A 20,310-nucleotide genomic window follows, 5' to 3' on the forward strand; every position below is an offset into this window, starting at 1 on the left:
TCAACGTAACGAAATATCTTGATAACGCTATCACCTATGGCTTTCTCTAAGCAGTTGTCAACCTTACTCAGGTAAATGTTGCTAAGAATAGGGGCAACCTTTGAGCCAATGCAAATGCCTGATTTCTGCAGAAAAACGCCATCTCTCCACCCAATCAGCGTCGACTTCAAGTACATTGAAAGAATTTCTAGAAAAGCTCCCGTGGAAACACCGCATCTGTCAATAAAAGCCGACTCTTGCACGTGTTCTTTAATGCACTCATTTACGGAATTTAGCAACCCGTCATGCGGCAGGGAATAATACAGGTCTTCGATATCCATACTAAAAGTTGTACAATCACCCGGATTCTCCTCTCTTAAATAGTGAACTAGCGCCTGAGAATTACGTAGGCAAAAGGGATCTGAAAAAATTAGTGAAGCTAGGCAGTTCTGTAGGTAACTAGCGACACAGACCTGCCACGTCCCTTTCTCTGACACTATAGCACGAAAAGGAATTTCTTGTTTATGGGTCTTGGCCGAGAAAAACAGTTCTATTGTGAGGGATTTAGCTTTCTTGACATTACAAACAAGCCTATCAAGATTATGTCTTGACAAGAGGTCAACCGCACGTTGCTTAACTACCGAAGGCTTGAGTTTGACTGGTTGCAAATTCTTTTCTATGGCTGAAATCGCTTTTTCTGAAAACACGTCATCTGGCATAATTACGAAATAACCTTCCTTGTCAGATATTACAGGTCTAAGTTTATGCTCCACAAGGTAATCAACTAACGGTCGGACAGGGTCAGGCGTCTTAAAATGGGAATTAGATTGCTTAATGCCAGCAACACAATCCGAAATACAGCCTGCGCGCCTCACTTCTAGTTTGCATAATGAATCCTTACCAACTAGCTCAGCTTTCTGTCGTTCTAAGCTCCATGTACTTTGTTGTTTTGTCGGTGTATTGTGCTCTAATCTATCTCATTCCTTCGTGTAAATTCGAGTCCATGTTTTGTGGATGATACCCATCCAAATGTCCAATCTGGCAGGGTAGCTCGTTTGTGTTTTGGTGTGTTTGTATACATTCTCCAAGGCTGACTGCTTGAAGAAAAGGCCTGCTGGCTGCCGTTGGCGCCAGTCGACTCCTCTGCGCTCAGTTGGTCCTCAGCCAGCTCATCAAATGTATTGTGGAGGCAGAGGGCTAGAAGTTTCTCATTTGATATCGATCATGAATATTTTTTTTGTTGAAAAATCTTCGATCGTATATTTTGCTCTTGAACTTCCATTATGCAAATCGCATTGGAAATACTGTGCTGTGACATTTTTAGCCCAACCTTCGTCGTACTCTTTGAACCAAAGTAGTGTTTTCCTTTTTTCTTATAGTTTAATTGTATGAATGCAGTACTTTGACTGATAGACCGAATTCCTTGACAGCTGATCTGAAAATAAAGTTGAAATAAGTAAAACAATGGTTAAAAAAGGCCAGACGTCTAAAAGACGTCAAGCTTCATGCTAACGACCGTTGTAATACCTCTACTACTAATCACCCACTCTTTTGAATCACAGCATTGAAGCTTGCGACGTCCGCCGAGGTGAATCCACAGGAAAAATGATTAAAGAGGAGAAAAATGTATCCACGAAGGTACGTGCATGAACATTTCTGTGCACTAATCTAACGCTAAAGCGCTGAAACACAAGGGGAACAATTCACACTACCACCTTAACTAAATTCTTGAAGCTCTTGCAATAGATGGTTCCAGTTTGCTAACTAAAGGTACTATGTTTCCGAGTATATAAAAAACCCCAAGGCTGAATCCAGGCCATCACGAACAGTATCTTGCATAAACTTATCGCCAATGTCAATACTTAAAGCATTGTTTCATAGTTTATGGAGTACACGAATAACACATGAGCAGAATGCGCTGCTCACTACATATTAATAAGTTCATTACCAAATTTATTATTAGTAGTTTTATAAGCTTAGTCAATAGGTTGATTGCGAAACAGCAAGATTACATGGCAATAACTAGATGACAATATGCACAATAGAAACAAAACGCTCCGACAAGCACAGTAAAATCACAAGAGAAACACGCTACAGAGCAAGCACCATGCACATTGAATCAGCTATATATTCAATGAAGCTCAAATCCGATTAGATGAGTCTCTGTGCTTTATCATCAACATCGAATGTACTGTACTAAAGAGTTTCTCGTGCCAATTTAGAATGTAATGTTAAACAATGCCTATTTAGCAAGCTGGGGGTAAAAGATGAGTCACGAATTTTATTCGCATATTTATCTAGTAGAGGACATAATTAAACCATCGCTTATAAGACCAGCGATCTTTGCCGATGAGCGAAGATTTTGCGTCCTCATAAAAGCGCTTCCTTTGTACACGTCACTCGCAGAGCGCTGTGGATGTGTTGTGGACCACATTGAAGATGTGCGGCTGGAGTCTCTGGCCGGGCGTGGTGTGCTTCGCGGTAAGCGCTGTCACCACTTCGTGGCAGCTAGTGTGGATCAAAGACTGGACGGATGCAAATGGACCGGACAGCGCGAGCAGCCCTTACGATTCCCGCTGGATGTGGGGATTGGTGGGTTTGTCCGTCGGGGCCGGTGAGTACGAGCAGCATTTGTCTTGTGCACTTTCTCCACCGTTAAATAATAATGGAAACATCCACAACACTTCCAATGGGCCGCGTAAAGGCTAGGCATGCCTGGGATCAAACTGTTCTGTTAGACTAGATCGTCAACGACAGAAAACTGATTCTCGTGTTCTACGAGTCAAAACCACGATCTGATTATGAAACAAGCCGTACTGGAGGGAGGGCGCCGCGGGTTCATTTGGACAACCTGGGTGTTCTCTCACGTGCACCGTGGTACCAGAAAGCCTTTGCACTCCAGCTCCATCGGAATGCTGCTACCCGCGACCGCAGCAGTGCAACGCCCCTGTGGGTGGTCAATCGGAAACCGTGCGTCACATACTGCGAAGTTGTTGGGCTCGAGTTCGAGCTCTACGGGCAGTCGTCTAAAAACGAATTAGGTGCTTCCTCTTGTATCACTTACGAGAAAACAGATTTTAATGGTAAACCACTTCTTTTTATAGCGATAGTCAAAGCCAGATCAATCTAACTCTTTAAGACGCGAGGACGCTTTGCTGACGTTCTGTCTTCGAAAAATATGGGGCGATATCGGAAATAGCGCCATCGAAAAGCATGGATCTAGTGCGAATTAGGGCGGCCACATTGCCCGGTACCGGATGTAGTGTTAAAAAACACAGGAAATCATGCGAATTTAGGCGGCCCACTTGTGCTGCACCAAGCATAGTGCAAACGAAAACCGGATATAGCGCGAATTAGCGTGGCCCAAGCGGCCGACACTGCACAGAGTGCGAACACGCTGTACATGGCGCAAATTAGAGTCCATGGCCCAATAGGCCAACCCCGCGCATAGTGCAAAGAAAGGATGTAGTGCGAACAATGGCGGCCAAATTGACCAGCACTGTGCATATTCTAAACAAAGAAGAATTTAGTGCGAATTAAGGTGGCCTAATTAGCCGAAAGCACACATAGTGCAAACAAAACAAGCCTACAGTGCAAATTAAGGTGGCCCAATTGGCCGACAGCACAGAGAGTGCAAGCAAGCAAACAGAGGATCCAGTGCCAATTAAGGCGGCCCACTTGTACAACACTATGCATAGTGCAAACGAGCACCGGATATATTGCGAATTGAGGTGGCCCGATTGCCCGACACCTCGAATATTGCCAATAAACAAAGAATTTGTCGCTTTGCATCTATATTTTTACCCTATATTCAGTTTCTAGTGCAGAAGTTCATTCTGTCATATCATCACTGGGCCGGGTTTCGATTCCATTCACCATTCAAGAATAAACTTAATTAAAGATACAGTTTCGCCTATTCTTGCTAACATCATCAATAAAATATTTAGGAACGGCACGTTTCCGACCAGCCTAAACGGAAAGATAACTCCCGTTTACAAGAAAGGTAACCGCGAATGTATAAATAACTACAGTCCAATCTGCATTATTCCATTTTTTTAGCAAAGTAATCGAAAAGCTTCTGCGCCAAGGCCTAATGTCATACTTAAAAACGTTCGACCTACTCTCTCCCCATCAGTTTGGCTTCTGTCCGAGGTTGTCAACTGAACTGGCACTCATTAATTTCACGCACCAAATTAAACTTGTTAGTGATAATGCATCACTGTTTGGTGCAGTTTTTGTTGACCTTACTGAAGCTTTCAAGACCATTAATCACACCATTCTCTTTCAAAAACCCGAAACTTTCTGGTCCAGCTTTGACTCCTATAAAATGTTACTTAAAAAGACAGGTCGCAGGTTGTCGCAGTCGATGGCAGCATTTCCAGTGCCAAGAATAGTAACCAAGGAGTATCTCAGGGATCTATTCTAAGCCCTTTGCTTTTTCTATTCTTTATCAGTGACTTGCCCTTAACACTTCGCCACACTGACTGCTTACTATATGTGGATGATACAACTGTATACTCACCTCACAAAAACATCACGGTTTTGCAAGAAAACATAAATTCGGATTTAGATAATGTCAGCGTTTGTTGGAAGAATAACTATTTGTGCGTTAACCCATAAAAAACAACTTTGTAATATTTCATCACAATTGTTAAAAGTGGCTGCCGTGGTGCTCACGATAGGACTAGAAGTAATACCGACTATTAACAGCAACGAATTTTTAGGTTTTGCTTTAGACGAGCAATTAAAATATGATTTTCACGCTCATTCACTAATACAGAAAGTGGCCTTCGGAATTCATGTAATCAATAAATCACGTAACTATTTCACAGACACATTATTCTTTCAGTATATGACTCCTACATTAATAGCCATCTCTCTTATTGTATATCGTCTTGGGGCAACACTTATTACTGGCGCCTAGATGCCTTTCAGCACCTTCAAAATCAAGCGCTCCGACTAATGACATTTAATATTTTTACGCACTGTAAACCTCTGTACCAAATCCTGAATATTGTGTCACTAACAGAATTGTTGAAACGAAGGCTATCACTATTTGTCTTCATGCTTAAACGTTATGACACCTTAACCTGGGCTCTCACAAATTATTTCCGCAAAAATACTAACATTACCAGGCTCTCTGCGAACAATGATTTACTACTTTCCCTCGTTCGAACAAATTCTGGAAGAATAACTGCTGTCTTCTCCGGGACATCATTTTGGATTTCTATACCGTACGAAATTAAATCATCATCACCGGTACACATGTTTCGACACCTCCACAAGAAATATCTATTGGAGATGTTTCACTAATTATTATTTCTGACATTCTTGTTTTATTTATATTACCTGTTGCTTCCGTGTAAATATGTATATCGTGTAAAATCTATGTGTTTCTACTCTTCCTGTCCGCATCAATTCTGCTTTAACTTATTGCGGCAACGCTTTCTGCAGTGATGTACTTCGGTTGCTGAATTCATTATGTTACACAATTTCATGGCCTGCGCTATTTTTCAGTTGCGTACGTTCTCCAGCTTACACTAATTGTTGTATATTGTCATAACAATATATATCGTGTTTTCATTTCATTTGTTTGTCTTATTTTTTACTATTGCGTCATCCTACCTTTTCTGTTAATATTTATTACTCAGGTATCCCTTTTATAGCATGCTGAAATCCATACTTGATATTTTATTTATATATCGCAATACTGCAGGCCAGATTGGCCCAAGCAGGAGGGGCATGAAAACACAAATCATAGCAGCACACAAATGCAAAAAAAGAAAAAAAGTTTACATTGCATTTGACATACAAGAGAATCAAAAATTAAAAGATGACAGATCAGAAACTAAAACAATGAACATTGAAATTGTTTAATTTCTACTGAAGAAACAAAGTTTGAAGAACCTGTTCCACGTCAGGAGAGCGAAAAATTGATTCAGGAAGTGCGTTCCAATCAGCTATTGTTTGAGAGAAAAAAACTGCGCTTAAATGAGTTTGTTATAGGAAATATAGGCTGTAATTGGTATTCGCTATAATGTCGGATCCTTCGAGTAATGGAGTGCCTAAGGAATGAGGGGGAGCAATGCTAAGCTTTCCTGCCGAAATTTTATGAAGGAAAGAAATGCGGTTCAATTTTCTACGTGTACTAAGCAACGGGATATTATTGTCCTTCATAAGTTGTGTTGGGGAGTCTGACCTTCTGTATTTATGAAGAACAAAACGTACTGCCTTTCTCTGAAGGAGCTCTGATTGATAGATGTCTTTCTTAGTGTGGGGGTCCCAAATTACGGATGAATATTTTTATTTTATTTTTTATTTTATTTGCAGGTACTCTTGGCCGATTTGACCGTTACGGGGGTGGGGTACAATATTGGCACAAAACACATCATGGCTTACATAAAGCAGCACTGTATAGCTGATACTTAATCACAGCGTGCCATTATACATAAACATAATACAAAATCTGACTTAACAACCGTTATGTGAAACAAAGCAGCAATGTGTAGCCGAAAAATGCATCACGTACTACATACTACAACTTACATGATACATATTACAGCACATACATCGAAACGTTATACATATAACAATACTAGATTCTACAACTTACAGGGGAATTGTTAGATCATGAGGGTCCATTTAGAAAATATTTTGTAACTTCGGTTTCAAAATGTTCTACAGTACGAGAATCACACATGGCATTCGGTAAATCGTTCGAGTCTCTTATGGTTCTAGGGAAAAAAGAGTATGTGTGTGTATTCACACGAGATTGACATACTAGAAAGTTATTGTGGTGGTCACCTCGTAGGCTCCGGACTTGTCGCGGAATTAGGTACTGCGCTGCATCAAAGTTCAATAAATTTTGACAAAGCAAAAACAAGAATTTAAGTCTGGCTATGCGACGGCGGTCCAAGCGGGGGGGGGGGGGGGGTCAAATTTAGTTCTTCCAACATCTCTGTCACAGAATCAGTATGGGAGTATCTTGAAAGAATAAATCTAGCCGCCCTTCTTTGCACTCGCTCAATTTTATGAATTAATCCTTTTTCGTAGGGGTCCCATATAATGCTTGCATATTCCAGTGTAGGCCTTACTATTGTTAAATACGCTGTTAGCTTTACGGGGGCTGGAGCGAGTTTCAATTTGCGACGTAGGAACAATAACTTTTTTCAGCGGTAGAGCAAATATTAGGGATATGTTGAGTCCAGTTGAGGTCCAATATTGTTACTCCTAAGTATTTACATTTGTTAACGGTAGTTAGTACAGTGGAACTTAGTTGATAATCAAAATTTAGGACGTGCTTAACCTTGTTTGTAACTCGTAAATGAACAGTTTTTTTATTTACTTGCATTTTCCATCTTTCACACCATTCTTCAACAGACGCCAGTGCCTCGCTGAGCATTTTTTGATCCTTGTGGTTACATACCTCTCGATAAATTAAACAGTCGTCGGCGAACAGTCGCGCAGTTACGTTTTCATTATTAACTGAACAAATATTATTATAAGCGCGAAATAATATCGGTCCAAGGACAGACCCTTGAGGAACGCCTGAAGTGTCAGATAAATGATCGGACTGGTAGCCGTTTACGTCCACGTACTGCGTCCTACCTGATAAATATGACCTGACCCATTCCACTATATTGTTATTTATTCCAAGCTGTTTCAATTTGATAATTATTTCATTATGAGGGACCCTGTCAAAAGCTTTTGAGAAATCAAGGCATATTGCATCAACCTGTTTTCCGTTATCTATTGCTTTTGAAAAGTGGATGGTTTCAACCAGCTGTGTGATAGTTGACAGTTTTTGCCGGATGCCATGTTGGTTCGAATGTAGTGCTTTCTTATCTTCTAGGTACTTATATATTGCTTTCGATATTATATGTTCGAGGAGTTTGCAGCAGACGCAGGTTAAAGAAATTGGCCGATAATTTTCAATTTTCTGCTTGTCACCGGTTTTGTGTATCGGGATAACTTTCGCAGCAAGCCAGTCGTCTGGGACCTGTTTTTGTTGCAAAAATGCATTAAAGATAACTTCTAGGTATCTGGCAACCCATTCAGCGTATCTTCGCAAAAGGCATTCGGAATTCCATCCGGACCTACAGATTTATGTTCTCTGATATTAAGCAGCAGCGATAGTAATCCTTCATAGCTAATTCGTACATCTGGCATATCTGACTTGTCTGAGAATGATGTTACTGTAGTTGGAGCAGTAGAATTAGAAACATTTGATAAGACAGATTGGAAGAACTGGTTATGGTAAAACGCAATAGTTGAACAGTCAGTTATGATTTCGTTGTTAGCAACAATGCTGTATTGGCTTTGAGTGGTTTGCGACAAGTGACGCCAAAACTTTTGCGGAGAAGATACCATGAAGTTAGGAAGGGTTTCCTCGTAGTATTTCTTTTTTGCTTGCCTAAGCTTTATTCGAAGCTGTGCTGATAGGTTAGATATTTTTTCACGATTTTTTACTTTCCTTTGTTTTCCTATTTCTCGCTTCAGGCGAATGATCTCTCGTGTTATCCAGGGGTTTCTTTTATTTATTCTCTTTTTCCTTATTGGTACGAATGAGTTTCCGCAGTGCAAGATAATGGCTATGAATCTTGCCCACAACACATTGACGTCATCGTCAGAGCTCAGGCTGCCTAGATGAAACGTCAAACAATCAATGATGCTCGTGTCGTCAGCTTTATCAACATTGGGAACGTGCGTAGTGCATTCTTTGGGATTTGTTGCCGGAACCTTGGTTTTGATTTGTACAAATACAAGATGATGGTCTGATATGCCAGCTTCAACTGCTACCTGATAACTTTCAAACCGTCCATCAAGAAGTACTAAGTCCAATATGGACTGTACTGTTCCCGTTTTTCGAGTACTTTCCTGTACTACCTGTGTTAAATCGTTAGCGAAAGCAATATCGAGCAACACTTCGCAGTCAGCTCGTTCCCGTGACTGTATAGTAATCGAGTTCCAGTCCACCCCTGGCAAGTTAAAATCCCCGGCAATTATGATCCTTTGGTTTCGCTCTTTTTGTTTTTCTAAGTAGTGTTGGATGGCCTCTAAATATTCAGTCGATGCGTTAGGGGATCTATAGACTGCTCCTATTAGGACTGAAGGGGTTCCCAGTTTGATTTGGCACGAAGCGCTCTCGTGATTTGGGATACCGTTCATCCTTACACATTCAATATTTTTCTGTATTATTATTGCAACTCCTCCTCCTCTAGTTTCTCTATCATTACGTATTATCTTAAAACCTGGAGGTAACATCTCGCTATCTTGTATTTCTGGTCGCAGCCATGTTTCGCTAACAATGACTACATGGGGGTCATAACTGGCTAGCACATGTTCTATATCGCCGACTTTATTCGAGAGGCTTCGAGCATTAAGGTTTATAAGTCGAAAGACTGTTTCCTGGAAGACGGTATTGGTTCAGCGGTTACTATCTGGTGGTGTAGTCTTTGAGTGTGTCAATTTGGCTTTCGGAAATTGCCGTATCTTGACATGGCTGTTCTTGGAATAATCCCATACGTAGACATTGTTATCTACAGTAAGCCTGTCGCGGTTCAGGCGCATGCGCGAACCTTCTTTTTCTTTCAAGGCAGACTTCCAGAGTAGCCTGCGCTTATTCAGTGTTTCTTTTGAATAGTCGTCGCCAACAGAAATATCACTTCCTTTCAATTTTGCGCAGTTTTGAAAAACCTTTTCTTTTTCCCTATAATCATAATGCTTCAGTATTACTGGACGAGGCTTCAGGGTTTCTTCTGCGGATTCGTTCTTATGCGGCTTTCCGATTCTCTGCATACGCTCTATAGTTTTCAAGTTAAGACCGAGCTTTTTCTTGAATAATTCTACAACAACTTTTTTTCAAGTTCTTCTGAAGTTTCATTGCCATTCTCCGATATCCCAAACACCATTAGATTGTTTCGCCACATTCTATCTTCTAAGTCAGCCAGTGTTTCTTCATGTTTTTCCAAAGCTGAATATAGCCTATCGTTTGTCTCTTTTATCTCAGCAAGACTTGCCGCTTGGTCCTTGAAAAGCTGTACAATCTCTTCCAGCGCCTTAAGTCTCTCGCCTAGGCCGCTTAGGTTGGCCTGAATGGCCTTTTGTCCTTCACACAACTCTTGTACAAGTATTTTTGATTCAGGTCCAGCATTCCTCTCAACGTACCCCGACAACAGCAGACACAGTGATGCAAAAGCAGAAGACAACAACCGTGGGCGCGGCAGCACTACGAGAAAGCGATTGTCGCTCCTATAGCTCGAATATGAACTGACCTGTTGAAAAAAGCAGAAACTTGTTTGAGCACATAGCCCACACGTTGCCGCCGTGCCCACTGGATGCTGCCGGCAAGGGTGCTTGCGTTATACTGTCTTCCCACGGCGCTGTTCCACCTTGGTTCCTGGAGTCGAGGTTGTTGGTAATCCACGGGCGAAGTTCCAATTCGGCAGAATCATTAGCAGCAGCCGGATCGGTCAGGCGCATGCTCCGTGCACTCCCATGGAAGGAAGCACAGATGAGAAGCGCCTGTTGAAAAAGCAGAAACTTGTTTGAGCACATAGCCCACACGTTGCCGCCGTGCCCACTGGATGCTGCCGGCAAGGGTGCTTGCGTTATACTGTCTTCCCACGGCGCTGTTCCACCTTGGTTCCTGGAGTCGAGGTTGTTGATAATCCACGGGCGGAGTTCCAATTCGGCAGAATCATTAGCAGCAGCCGGATCGGTCAGGCGCATGCTCCGTGCACTCCCATGGAAGGAAGCACAGATGAGAAGCGCCTGTTGAAAAAGCAGAAACTTGTTTGAGCACATAGCCCACACGTTGCCGCCGTGCCCACTGGATGCTGCCGGCAAGGGTGCTTGCGTTATACTGTCTTCCCACGGCGCTGTTCCACCTTGGTTCCTGGAGTCGAGGTTGTTGATAATCCACGGGCGGAGTTCCAATTCGGCAGAATCATTAGCAGCAGCCGGATCGGTCAGGCGCATGCTCCGTGCACTCCCATGGAAGGAAGCACAGATGAGAAGCGCCTGTTGAAAAAGCAGAAACTTGTTTGAGCACATAGCCCACACGTTGCCGCCGTGCCCACTGGATGCTGCCGGCAAGGGTGCTTGCGTTATACTGTCTTCCCACGGCGCTGTTCCACCTTGGTTCCTGGAGTCGAGGTTGTTGATAATCCACGGGCGCAGTTCCAATTCGGCAGAATCATTAGCAGCAGCCGGATCGGTCAGGCGCATGCTCCGTGCACTCCCATGGAAGGAAGCACAGATGAGAAGCGCCTGTTGAAAAAGCAGAAACTTGTTTGAGCACATAGCCCACACGTTGCCGCCGTGCCCACTGGATGCTGCCGGCAAGGGTGCTTGCGTTATACTGTCTTCCCACGGCGCTGTTCCACCTTGGTTCCTGGAGTCGAGGTTGTTGATAATCCACGGGCGGAGTTCCAATTCGGCAGAATCATTAGCAGCAGCCGGATCGGTCAGGCGCATGCTCCGTGCACTCCCATGGAAGGAAGCACAGATGAGAAGCGCCTGTTGAAAAAGCAGAAACTTGTTTGAGCACATAGCCAACACGTTGCCGCCGTGCCCACTGGATGCTGCCGGCAAGGGTGCTTGCGTTATACTGTCTTCCCACGGCGCTGTTCCACCTTGGTTCCTGGAGTCGAGGTTGTTGATAATCCACGGGCGGAGTTCCAATTCGGCAGAATCATTAGCAGCAGCCGGATCGGTCAGGCGCATGCTCCGTGCACTCCCATGGAAGGAAGCACAGATGAGAAGCGCCTGTTGAAAAAGCAGAAACTTGTTTGAGCACATAGCCAACACGTTGCCGCCGTGCCCACTGGATGCTGCCGGCAAGGGTGCTTGCGTTATACTGTCTTCCCACGGCGCTGTTCCACCTTGGTTCCTGGAGTCGAGGTTGTTGATAATCCACGGGCGGAGTTCCAATTCGGCAGAATCATTAGCAGCAGCCGGATCGGTCAGGCGCATGCTCCGTGCACTCCCATGGAAGGAAGCACAGATGAGAAGCGCCTGTTGAAAAAGCAGAAACTTGTTTGAGCACATAGCCAACACGTTGCCGCCGTGCCCACTGGATGCTGCCGGCAAGGGTGCTTGCGTTATACTGTCTTCCCACGGCGCTGTTCCACCTTGGTTCCTGGAGTCGAGGTTGTTGATAATCCACGGGCGGAGTTCCAATTCGGCAGAATCATTAGCAGCAGCCGGATCGGTCAGGCGCATGCTCCGTGCACTCCCATGGAAGGAAGCACAGATGAGAAGCGCCTGTTGAAAAAGCAGAAACTTGTTTGAGCACATAGCCAACACGTTGCCGCCGTGCCCACTGGATGCTGCCGGCAAGGGTGCTTGCGTTATACTGTCTTCCCACGGCACTGTTCCACCTTGGTTCCTGGAGTCGAGGTTGTTGATAATCCACGGGCGGAGTTCCAATTCGGCAGAATCATTAGCAGCAGCCGGATCGGTCAGGCGCATGCTCCGTGCACTCCCATGGAAGGAAGCACAGATGAGAAGCGCCTGTTGAAAAAGCAGAAACTTGTTTGAGCACATAGCCCACACGTTGCCGCCGTGCCCACTGGATGCTGCCGGCAAGGGTGCTTGCGTTATACTGTCTTCCCACGGCGCTGTTCCACCTTGGTTCCTGGAGTCGAGGTTGTTGATAATCCACGGGCGCAGTTCCAATTCGGCAGAATCATTAGCAGCAGCCAGATCGGTCAGGCGCATGCTCCGTGCACTCCCATGGAAGGAAGCACAGATAAGAAGCGCCTGTTGAAAAAGCAGAAACTTGTTTGAGCACATAGCCAACACGTTGCCGCCGTGCCCACTGCCATTTAAGTCTGGACCTGATGAAAGTTCTATAAGCCAAGAGCTTAATATGGCTAGGAGTATGTTTTAATTCTCCTCTCAAGAGACAGAGCTTCGAGAATGCAGTTGAACAGATGTGAGAAATATGAGTGTCCTATGTAAATCGGCTGTTAAGAGTTATTCCTAGGTATTCATATTTTGAGACCTCGCTAATGTGACTGTTGTAGAGGCAATATTGGTAACCGCTAATACTTCTTTTTTGTGTAACTCGGAGAAGTACACTTTTATCAATGTTAAAATCCATATTCCATTCTTCACACATGACATATCTTAAGCAAAGATCCTTGGAGCAATTTGTAGTATTCTACTGATGTTATTTCTTTATATACAACGCAGCCATCTGCGAACAATTTTACTGACACTGACCGCGGAATTACATTTACTAAATCAATTAGGTATATTAAAACAGCAAAGGTCCTAACACACTACCTTGCGGAACACCGGAAGTAACAGCAAGCGATTCAGAAAGGGTGCCATTCACATCAACATACTGCGTTCTACCACTTAAGTATGCTTTGACCCATTCTACAAGATACAGCGGAAGACCAATCAACTGCAATTTATAAAGAAGCTCTGAATGCGGTACCTTGTCAATAGCTTTCGCCATATCCAGAAAAAGAACATCGATCTGGCCCGAGTTATCCAGTACGTTGAGAAAGTCATGAACCGTCGCAATTAGTTGAGTAGTGGCTGACATGCCCTTCCTGAAACCATGCTGAAAAGGTGATAGGATGTCCTTTTCCTTTAAAAGGTCATTTATAAAGCGGCCCACAATGTGCTCTAGGAGTTTGCAGGATGTAGAAATAATTGATACCGGTCGGTAATTAGACACGAATAACTTATGCCCTTTCTTATAGATCGGTACAACACGAGCCTTCCTCCAATCCTTTGGCAACTCACTGGTTTGCAGAGATAAAGTGAAAATTTTAGCAAGATGCTCCGAGATCTGGTCGGCATAACGCTTTAAAAAAGCATTTGGAATGCCGTCAAGACCTTTCCGAATATTTATTTTACAAAGCAACGACATAACCCCTTCTGTGGAACCTCGCTAGGATCGATGGATCATTTCGGTGCATCAAAAAACATACCGGAAAGGCCTCCAAAAACAGTTTGAAAGTATCCATTGAAGAGCTGAGCTATTTCCTTCCTCTTGGTAACGAGGCTCCCATAAACACTTTAAATTTCTTTTATGACCTCTTTTTGATGGCCAAGGTAATTCCAGAACTTGCAGGGACCTGTTTTTATGAATGATGGAAGAGTAACCTTAAAATAATGTGACTTCGAAGGGGACAGTTTCTGTGCCTCATTCATGTTTTAAATTATGAAAATACTGAGGAGATGTAGAATGATGTCGCCTCAGACGTAGAAGGCTCCGCTTCAAATGAGTAATAACACGACTCACCCAAGGGTTTCGACGCTTATTTCTCCCTACCGTGGAGGTACAAAATTAGTGATAGAAAATAATATGACTTCCTTGAGGCGTTCCCATAAGCTGTGTACATCACCCTCATTAGTACGCAGCATTACATCATCCAAATAATCAATAATAGAAGCGTCGTCAGCGCTGTCAAAATCATGGACGTAGGCAACAGACAAATTTCGAGTACTATCAACACAAGTAGTACGACAACGAAAAAAAAGCAAATGGTGATCAGAAATACTAGGCTCAACTCTGAGTTGCATTTGACTGTACTATTGTACAATCAAATGGTTGTACATAGTACACCTGCACAGTACATAATACAGGTTGTACATAGTACAGGTTGTACTATGTACAACCTGTACTTTACCTGTTTCTGGACGGGGAGAGAAAATGGGAACAGGGGCCAAATGGCAACATTAATTATTTCACCGTCTATTTCAGGAAACCAACTGTAACCGATTATTTGTCAAATTCTGTTGTTCTTGATTTTTGTGTAAACTCATACACAACGTGTGAAAATATGTAACGTTATGTATGTTCGCTCACTGCCAACGAACTGTCACTAAATGATGTAAATACACGCGTATTTTGCAAGTACATGGGAGCCTGTCAAGCGCTGCGCTCCTTTTGCTCCTGCACCTTTCTTGAAATTGTATTCAAGATGAAATAACCATTCATTCATTCATTAAGGTGCCTAGTTTGCCGACACCAGACATACTGCAAACGAAGGATATAGTGTGAATTAATACAGCGTGAGCTAAATTCCGTAAATGAATGCATTAAAGAGCAAGTGCAAGAGTCGCCTTTTATTGACAGGTGCGGTGTTTCCACGAGAGCTTTTATAGAAATTCTTTCAATGTACTTGAAGTCGACGCTTATTGGGTGGAGAGATGGCGTTTTTCTGCAGAAATCAGGCATTTGTATTGGCTGACAGTAAGGTTGACAACTGCTTAGAGAAAGCCTTAGGTGATAGCATTATCAAGACATTTCGTTACGTTGATGATTACCTGATTTTCTGCAATAGGGAAGAATTCGATTCCGCTGCTACCTCAATAAGTGAGCAATTGAAATTTTATGGGGGAGGATTAAACTTTACCAAGGAATTTCCTCAGCGACGCGTAATTCAGTTTCTTGACATTTCCTTGATCTTCGAACAAAATCATGTTTGTTGACACTACTCCCAATGCCTTCGAAGCCGTTGCTAAACTTTCAATCCAAGCATTCTAAATCAGTAGAAAACGGAATTGCCATGTCGTGCCTTAAGTCTTCCCTCACCAGATCCTGCATGCACAAAATGAGCGCCAGTTTTATTGCGCAGGTCCGGCGCCTATTAGAAGCAGGTTATCCTAGTGTAGCGGGGGCCACTGTGGCTGAGCGCCTAAAGAAGTCGGTGTCGAGAGGGACGGACGTGATTACAGAAAGCATTAATAGCAAAAAAAGAGTAGTGGCTATTCCGTATATTCATTCAGTTTCGCACAGGCTTCAAAAAGTTGCTAGCAGATATGATGGTAATGTTCCTTTCACTGCTCCCAATAAGCTAGGTAAGATTTGCGCTGCCGTACAGAATAGAAAGGAGCGGGTAAAAGGAAAAAAACGAACAGATATTTGTCCAGTGAAGCACAATAAGGACAACAGTTTTACTGACTGTCGTATGGGTGTGGTTTATAAAATTCCCCTTAGCTGTGACCAGTTCTACGTAGGGCGAACGGGACGCTGTATCAATCAGAGGCTAATGGAACATAAAAGGTCGTTAACCAGTGGATCGGCTTCTAATCTTTCGCTACATTGCCGAGATCGTAACTGCACGCCAGAGTTAGATGAATGTACGTAGATTAGTACGTAGAACTCTGGCCAGTTCTACGTAGGGCAAATGGGACGGTGTATCAATCAGAGGCTAATGGAACATGAAAGGTCGTTAACCGGTGGATCGCCTTCTAATCTTTCGCTACATTGCCGAGATTGTAACTGCATGCCAGAGTTAGATGAATGCGCGATATTGTACGGGCATAAAAATGAAGATACGCGTCTTATGGTAGAGGCATGGCATATCTATAATGGCGGAAGTGCGTGCGTGAGCCAGCCTTCGATTACTTTACATAAGGAAGAGATTAAGTGCCTTAACAGTTATCTCTCACGTAGACCGGTACGAGTACCCGATTGACACGTGGTGTTACCATTCGTGAGCATGCGCAGATTAGTTTTGTGTCTTCTTTCTTTTTTCGCCTCAGTGCTCCCTTCAGTTGATAGTCGGCGTTTGTGGTGCCCACTTCTCTACTCTTGCGTCCTGTCCGCACGCCTCACTTCAATTTTGCATAATAAAAAGTACGTGGAATGTGCTACTTCAATTGTTGACAAAATCCCACTAGATTGCGGGAAAGTATACATCGGGCAAACTGGACGTTGTTTAAATGATAGGTTACGGGAGCACAAATACACGTGCCAGCTTCTGACAGCACCTAGCAACTTGGCTGCACATTGCAAACAATGCAAATGCTCTCCGCTACTAGAAAGCACCGCAGTCATTGGCACATCAAAGACAAAAACGGAGCGATAAATATGGGAGGCGCTTGCGATAGCTAAAGAAAAAGAAATGTGTGTAATCACTCCGTCCATCGCGCTTATCAAAGCTGAGGTCGATGTTTGCCAGGACGAATGGGTGCAAGTGAACGATGTATGCCTGACCCAAACTGTGATCACGTTTCGTTAACTTCTCATATCTTTTATACCCCCCCCCCACGCCATATCTCCTTGTATATAAGCGCGTTCTTTAACAGTAATAAACAGTTGGTAGTTTGCAATACGTCCGTCCATGTCCTCTCCTTCCTTAATATCGTCTGTGTAAAACTGAGCGCAATATAACCATGAACCAGAAAAGAAGCCAGGTAAGCCTGTAAAAGGCAGAAGCGTGGACATTGAAGCATACTGCTCCTGCCCGTGGCTCCTTGCCCACTGCCTCAGTGCAAACCAAGGATGTAGTGCGGATTAGGCTGGCCTAGTTCGCCGACACCAGATATAACGCAATCAAACAAATGATATGATGCTAATTAAGGCGACCCAATTGGCCGAGACTACACATAGTGCAAACAAAAAATATAGTGCCAATTGCGGCGGCCTAGTTGGTCGACACCCGACATAGTGCAAACAAAGAAAGGATATAGCGAGATTTAAGTCGTCGCAATTGGCCGACGCCTCACATAGTGCAAGCAAAGACGTAGCGTGAATTAATATGGTTCAATTGGCCGACACTACATAGTGCAGACCAAGGTCGTAAGGCGTATTAAGGTAGCCTAGTTGGCCCACATCACACATATTGCAAACAAACAAATGATGTAGTAAGGTGACGTAAGGTGGCCAACTTGGTCGACACAATACGTAATGCATACAAGCAATGCATATAATGCGAATTAAGGCTACCCTATTTGCCGAAACCATACATAGTGTCATTAAACAAATGATATAGTGCGAATTAAGGCGAGCCAATCGGCCAGCACCACACATTGTGCAATGGAAGGATGTAGTGCGAAGTAAGGCGATCGAATCGACTGACACCACACATAGTACAAACAAAGGATATAGGGCAATTTAAGGCGGCCCAACAGGCCGACGCCACATATACTGTAAACAAAGGATATAGTACGAATTACAGGGGCCTAGTTAGCCGGTACCCGACATAGTACAAGCAAAGGATATTGTCACGTGGTGGTGACGTTGAATAACACAGTAGCAATACTGTGAACAACAAAACTAACTTTTATTGGGCGAACCTGTGCCCACAAAACAGGCTACACTTATAGCACAACGATAGCGGCGAACACAGTCGGCGAACGTCGAAAATCTGACCAGCGGGTCAAGCGCGTCGGCTTTTATACAACAGTCGTCGAATGTTCCAGACTAATCGTTGGGACCCGCGTGCCTTCCACAAAGTTCTACAACATTCGCGTCACGCGATGAAATCTGATAGCACAAGGTTCGGCGACAACAGACAACCGGATAGAAGCATCGATAACTTTCCAGAAACTTCGGATGCATGGAGGCGCGTCCCGCGCTTTGCGATAACATTTGTTAGGTGGCGAAACGTGGTCGCCCGATAAAGATAAATACGCGTGTCAATACCCCCCCTCTTAAAAAGCATCGACCCGATGCTGCATACAAACGAAAGTAAAGAAAACACCCGTAGGGAAGAAAACAACAAAACAAAATAAGGAAGTTCGTCAGCGTGCGTAAAAGGGTTTCAGACGCACCACGTGGACCACTTCAGATCGTGCGCGGCGCCGCTGTGAATGCGAAATGCCGTCTGGCACGACCTCATAGTCCCGAGCGCCAATACGTCGGATGACCTTGTAGGGTCCGAAATAGCGTCGGAGTAGTTTCTCACTGAGTCCTCGTCGGCATATCGGGGTCCAGACCCAAACACGGTCGCCAGGTTGGTACTCGACGAAGCGTCGTCGTCAGGTTCCTGCCGTAAACCAGCTTAAATGGCGTGATCTGTGTTGTTTCTTGCACCGCCGTGTTGTAGGCAAAGGTTACGTACGGCAGGACCGCGTCCCACGTCTTGTGTTCAACGTCGACGTACATTGCTAGCATGTCGGCGAGGGTCTTGTTCAGGCGCTCCGTGAGACCATTCGTCTGCGGATGGTAGGCAGTTGTCCTCCTGTGGCTTGTCTGGCTGTACTGCAGAATGGCTTGCATGAGCTCTGCTGTAAAAGCCGTTCCTCTGTCGGTGATGAGCACTTCTGGGGCACCATGTCGCAGCAGGATGTTATCGACGAAAAATTTCGCCACAATGGCCCTGATGGTCTCTTGAAGGTCGTCCGAACCCAGTCCTTGGATGGCGTACTGGGGCGTGTGCCCCTGGCGGTTATATGGCCGGGTGCGCATCTCCAGAGTTTTCTCGATCATCGATGCCTCTGCAGAAAACTCAGCCACAGTCTTCGGTGGGTTACGAATAAGTTCGGCGAAAAGTTCTTGCTTGACGCCCCGCATCAGGAAGCGAACTTTTTTCTCCTCCGACATTTCCGGGTCGGCGTGCCGGAAAAGTCGGGCCATCTCCTCCGTGAAGATCGCGATCGTCTCGTTTGGCAGCTGCACTCTGGTTTCTAGTAGAGCTTGTGCTCGCTCTTTTCGCACGACGCTTGTAAACGTTTGCAAGAAGCCGCTTCGGAACAGGCACCACGTCGTTAAGGTGGCTTCCCGATTCTCGAACCACGTCCTGGCGGCGTCTTCCAATGCGGAATAGACATGCCGCAGCTTGTCGTCGCTGTCCCAACTGTTAAACTTAGCGACCCTCTCATACGTCTCCAGCCAGCTTTCCGGGTCCTCAAATGTGGAACCGCGGAACGTCGGTGGCTCCCTGGGCTGCTGCAGAACTATTGGGGCTGCTCCGGCTGCCATTGGGGCTGTCTTCTTGGTCGTCTCTGGACGAACTTCTCTGACGCTCTTCTTGGTCCTCTCTGGTAGAATTCCGTGTTCCGGGGGCAGCTGCTGTAGCCGGCGGCTTGCTCGATGTTCCGGGACGGCGCTGGTGTTGTCTTTGCGGTCCGGGCTTGAATTACGGCTTGTCGGGGGCGTCCTGTACATGAACGTAAAGCACCTCCACCAGATGTCACGTGGTGGTGACGTTGAATAACACAGTAGCAATACTGTGAACAACAAAACTAACTTTTATTGGGCGAACCTGTGCCCACAAAACAGGCTACACTTATAGCACAACGATAGCGGCGAACACAGTCGGCGATCGTCGAAAATCTGATCAGCGGGTCAAGCGCGTCGGCTTTTATACAACAGTTGTCGAATGTTCCAGACTAATCGTTGGGAGCCGCGTGCCTTCCACAAAGTTCTACAACATTCGCGTCACGCGATGAAATCTAATAGCACAAGGTTCGGCGACAACAGAGAACCGGATAGAAGCATTGATAACTTTCCAGAAACTTCGGATGCATGCAGGCGCGTCCCGCGCTGTGCGATAACATTTGTTAGGTGGCGAAACGTGGTCGCCCGATAAAGATAAATACGCGTGTCAACATAATGCGGATTAAGGCAGCCAA

The 20,310-nt window shown here is 44.6% G+C and overlaps 1 protein-coding gene across 1 annotated transcript in view; it reads left to right on the forward strand.

The window, feature by feature from the left end:
* The window catches only part of LOC139047103 (ATP-binding cassette sub-family C member 2-like), an 80,556-nt gene that overhangs the window by 32,966 nt on the left and 27,280 nt on the right, over nt 1-20,310 (forward strand). The window contains exons 2-3 of the mRNA XM_070521065.1: nt 1,542-1,617; nt 2,386-2,593. Of these exons, the coding sequence (XP_070377166.1) occupies nt 1,585-1,617; nt 2,386-2,593 (241 nt within the window). The 5' untranslated portion in view covers nt 1,542-1,584. The remainder of the gene's footprint in view (nt 1-1,541; nt 1,618-2,385; nt 2,594-20,310) is intronic.

This window comes from Dermacentor albipictus, chromosome 6 (assembly GCF_038994185.2).
Source record: "Dermacentor albipictus isolate Rhodes 1998 colony chromosome 6, USDA_Dalb.pri_finalv2, whole genome shotgun sequence".
NCBI lineage: Eukaryota > Metazoa > Arthropoda > Arachnida > Ixodida > Ixodidae > Dermacentor > Dermacentor albipictus.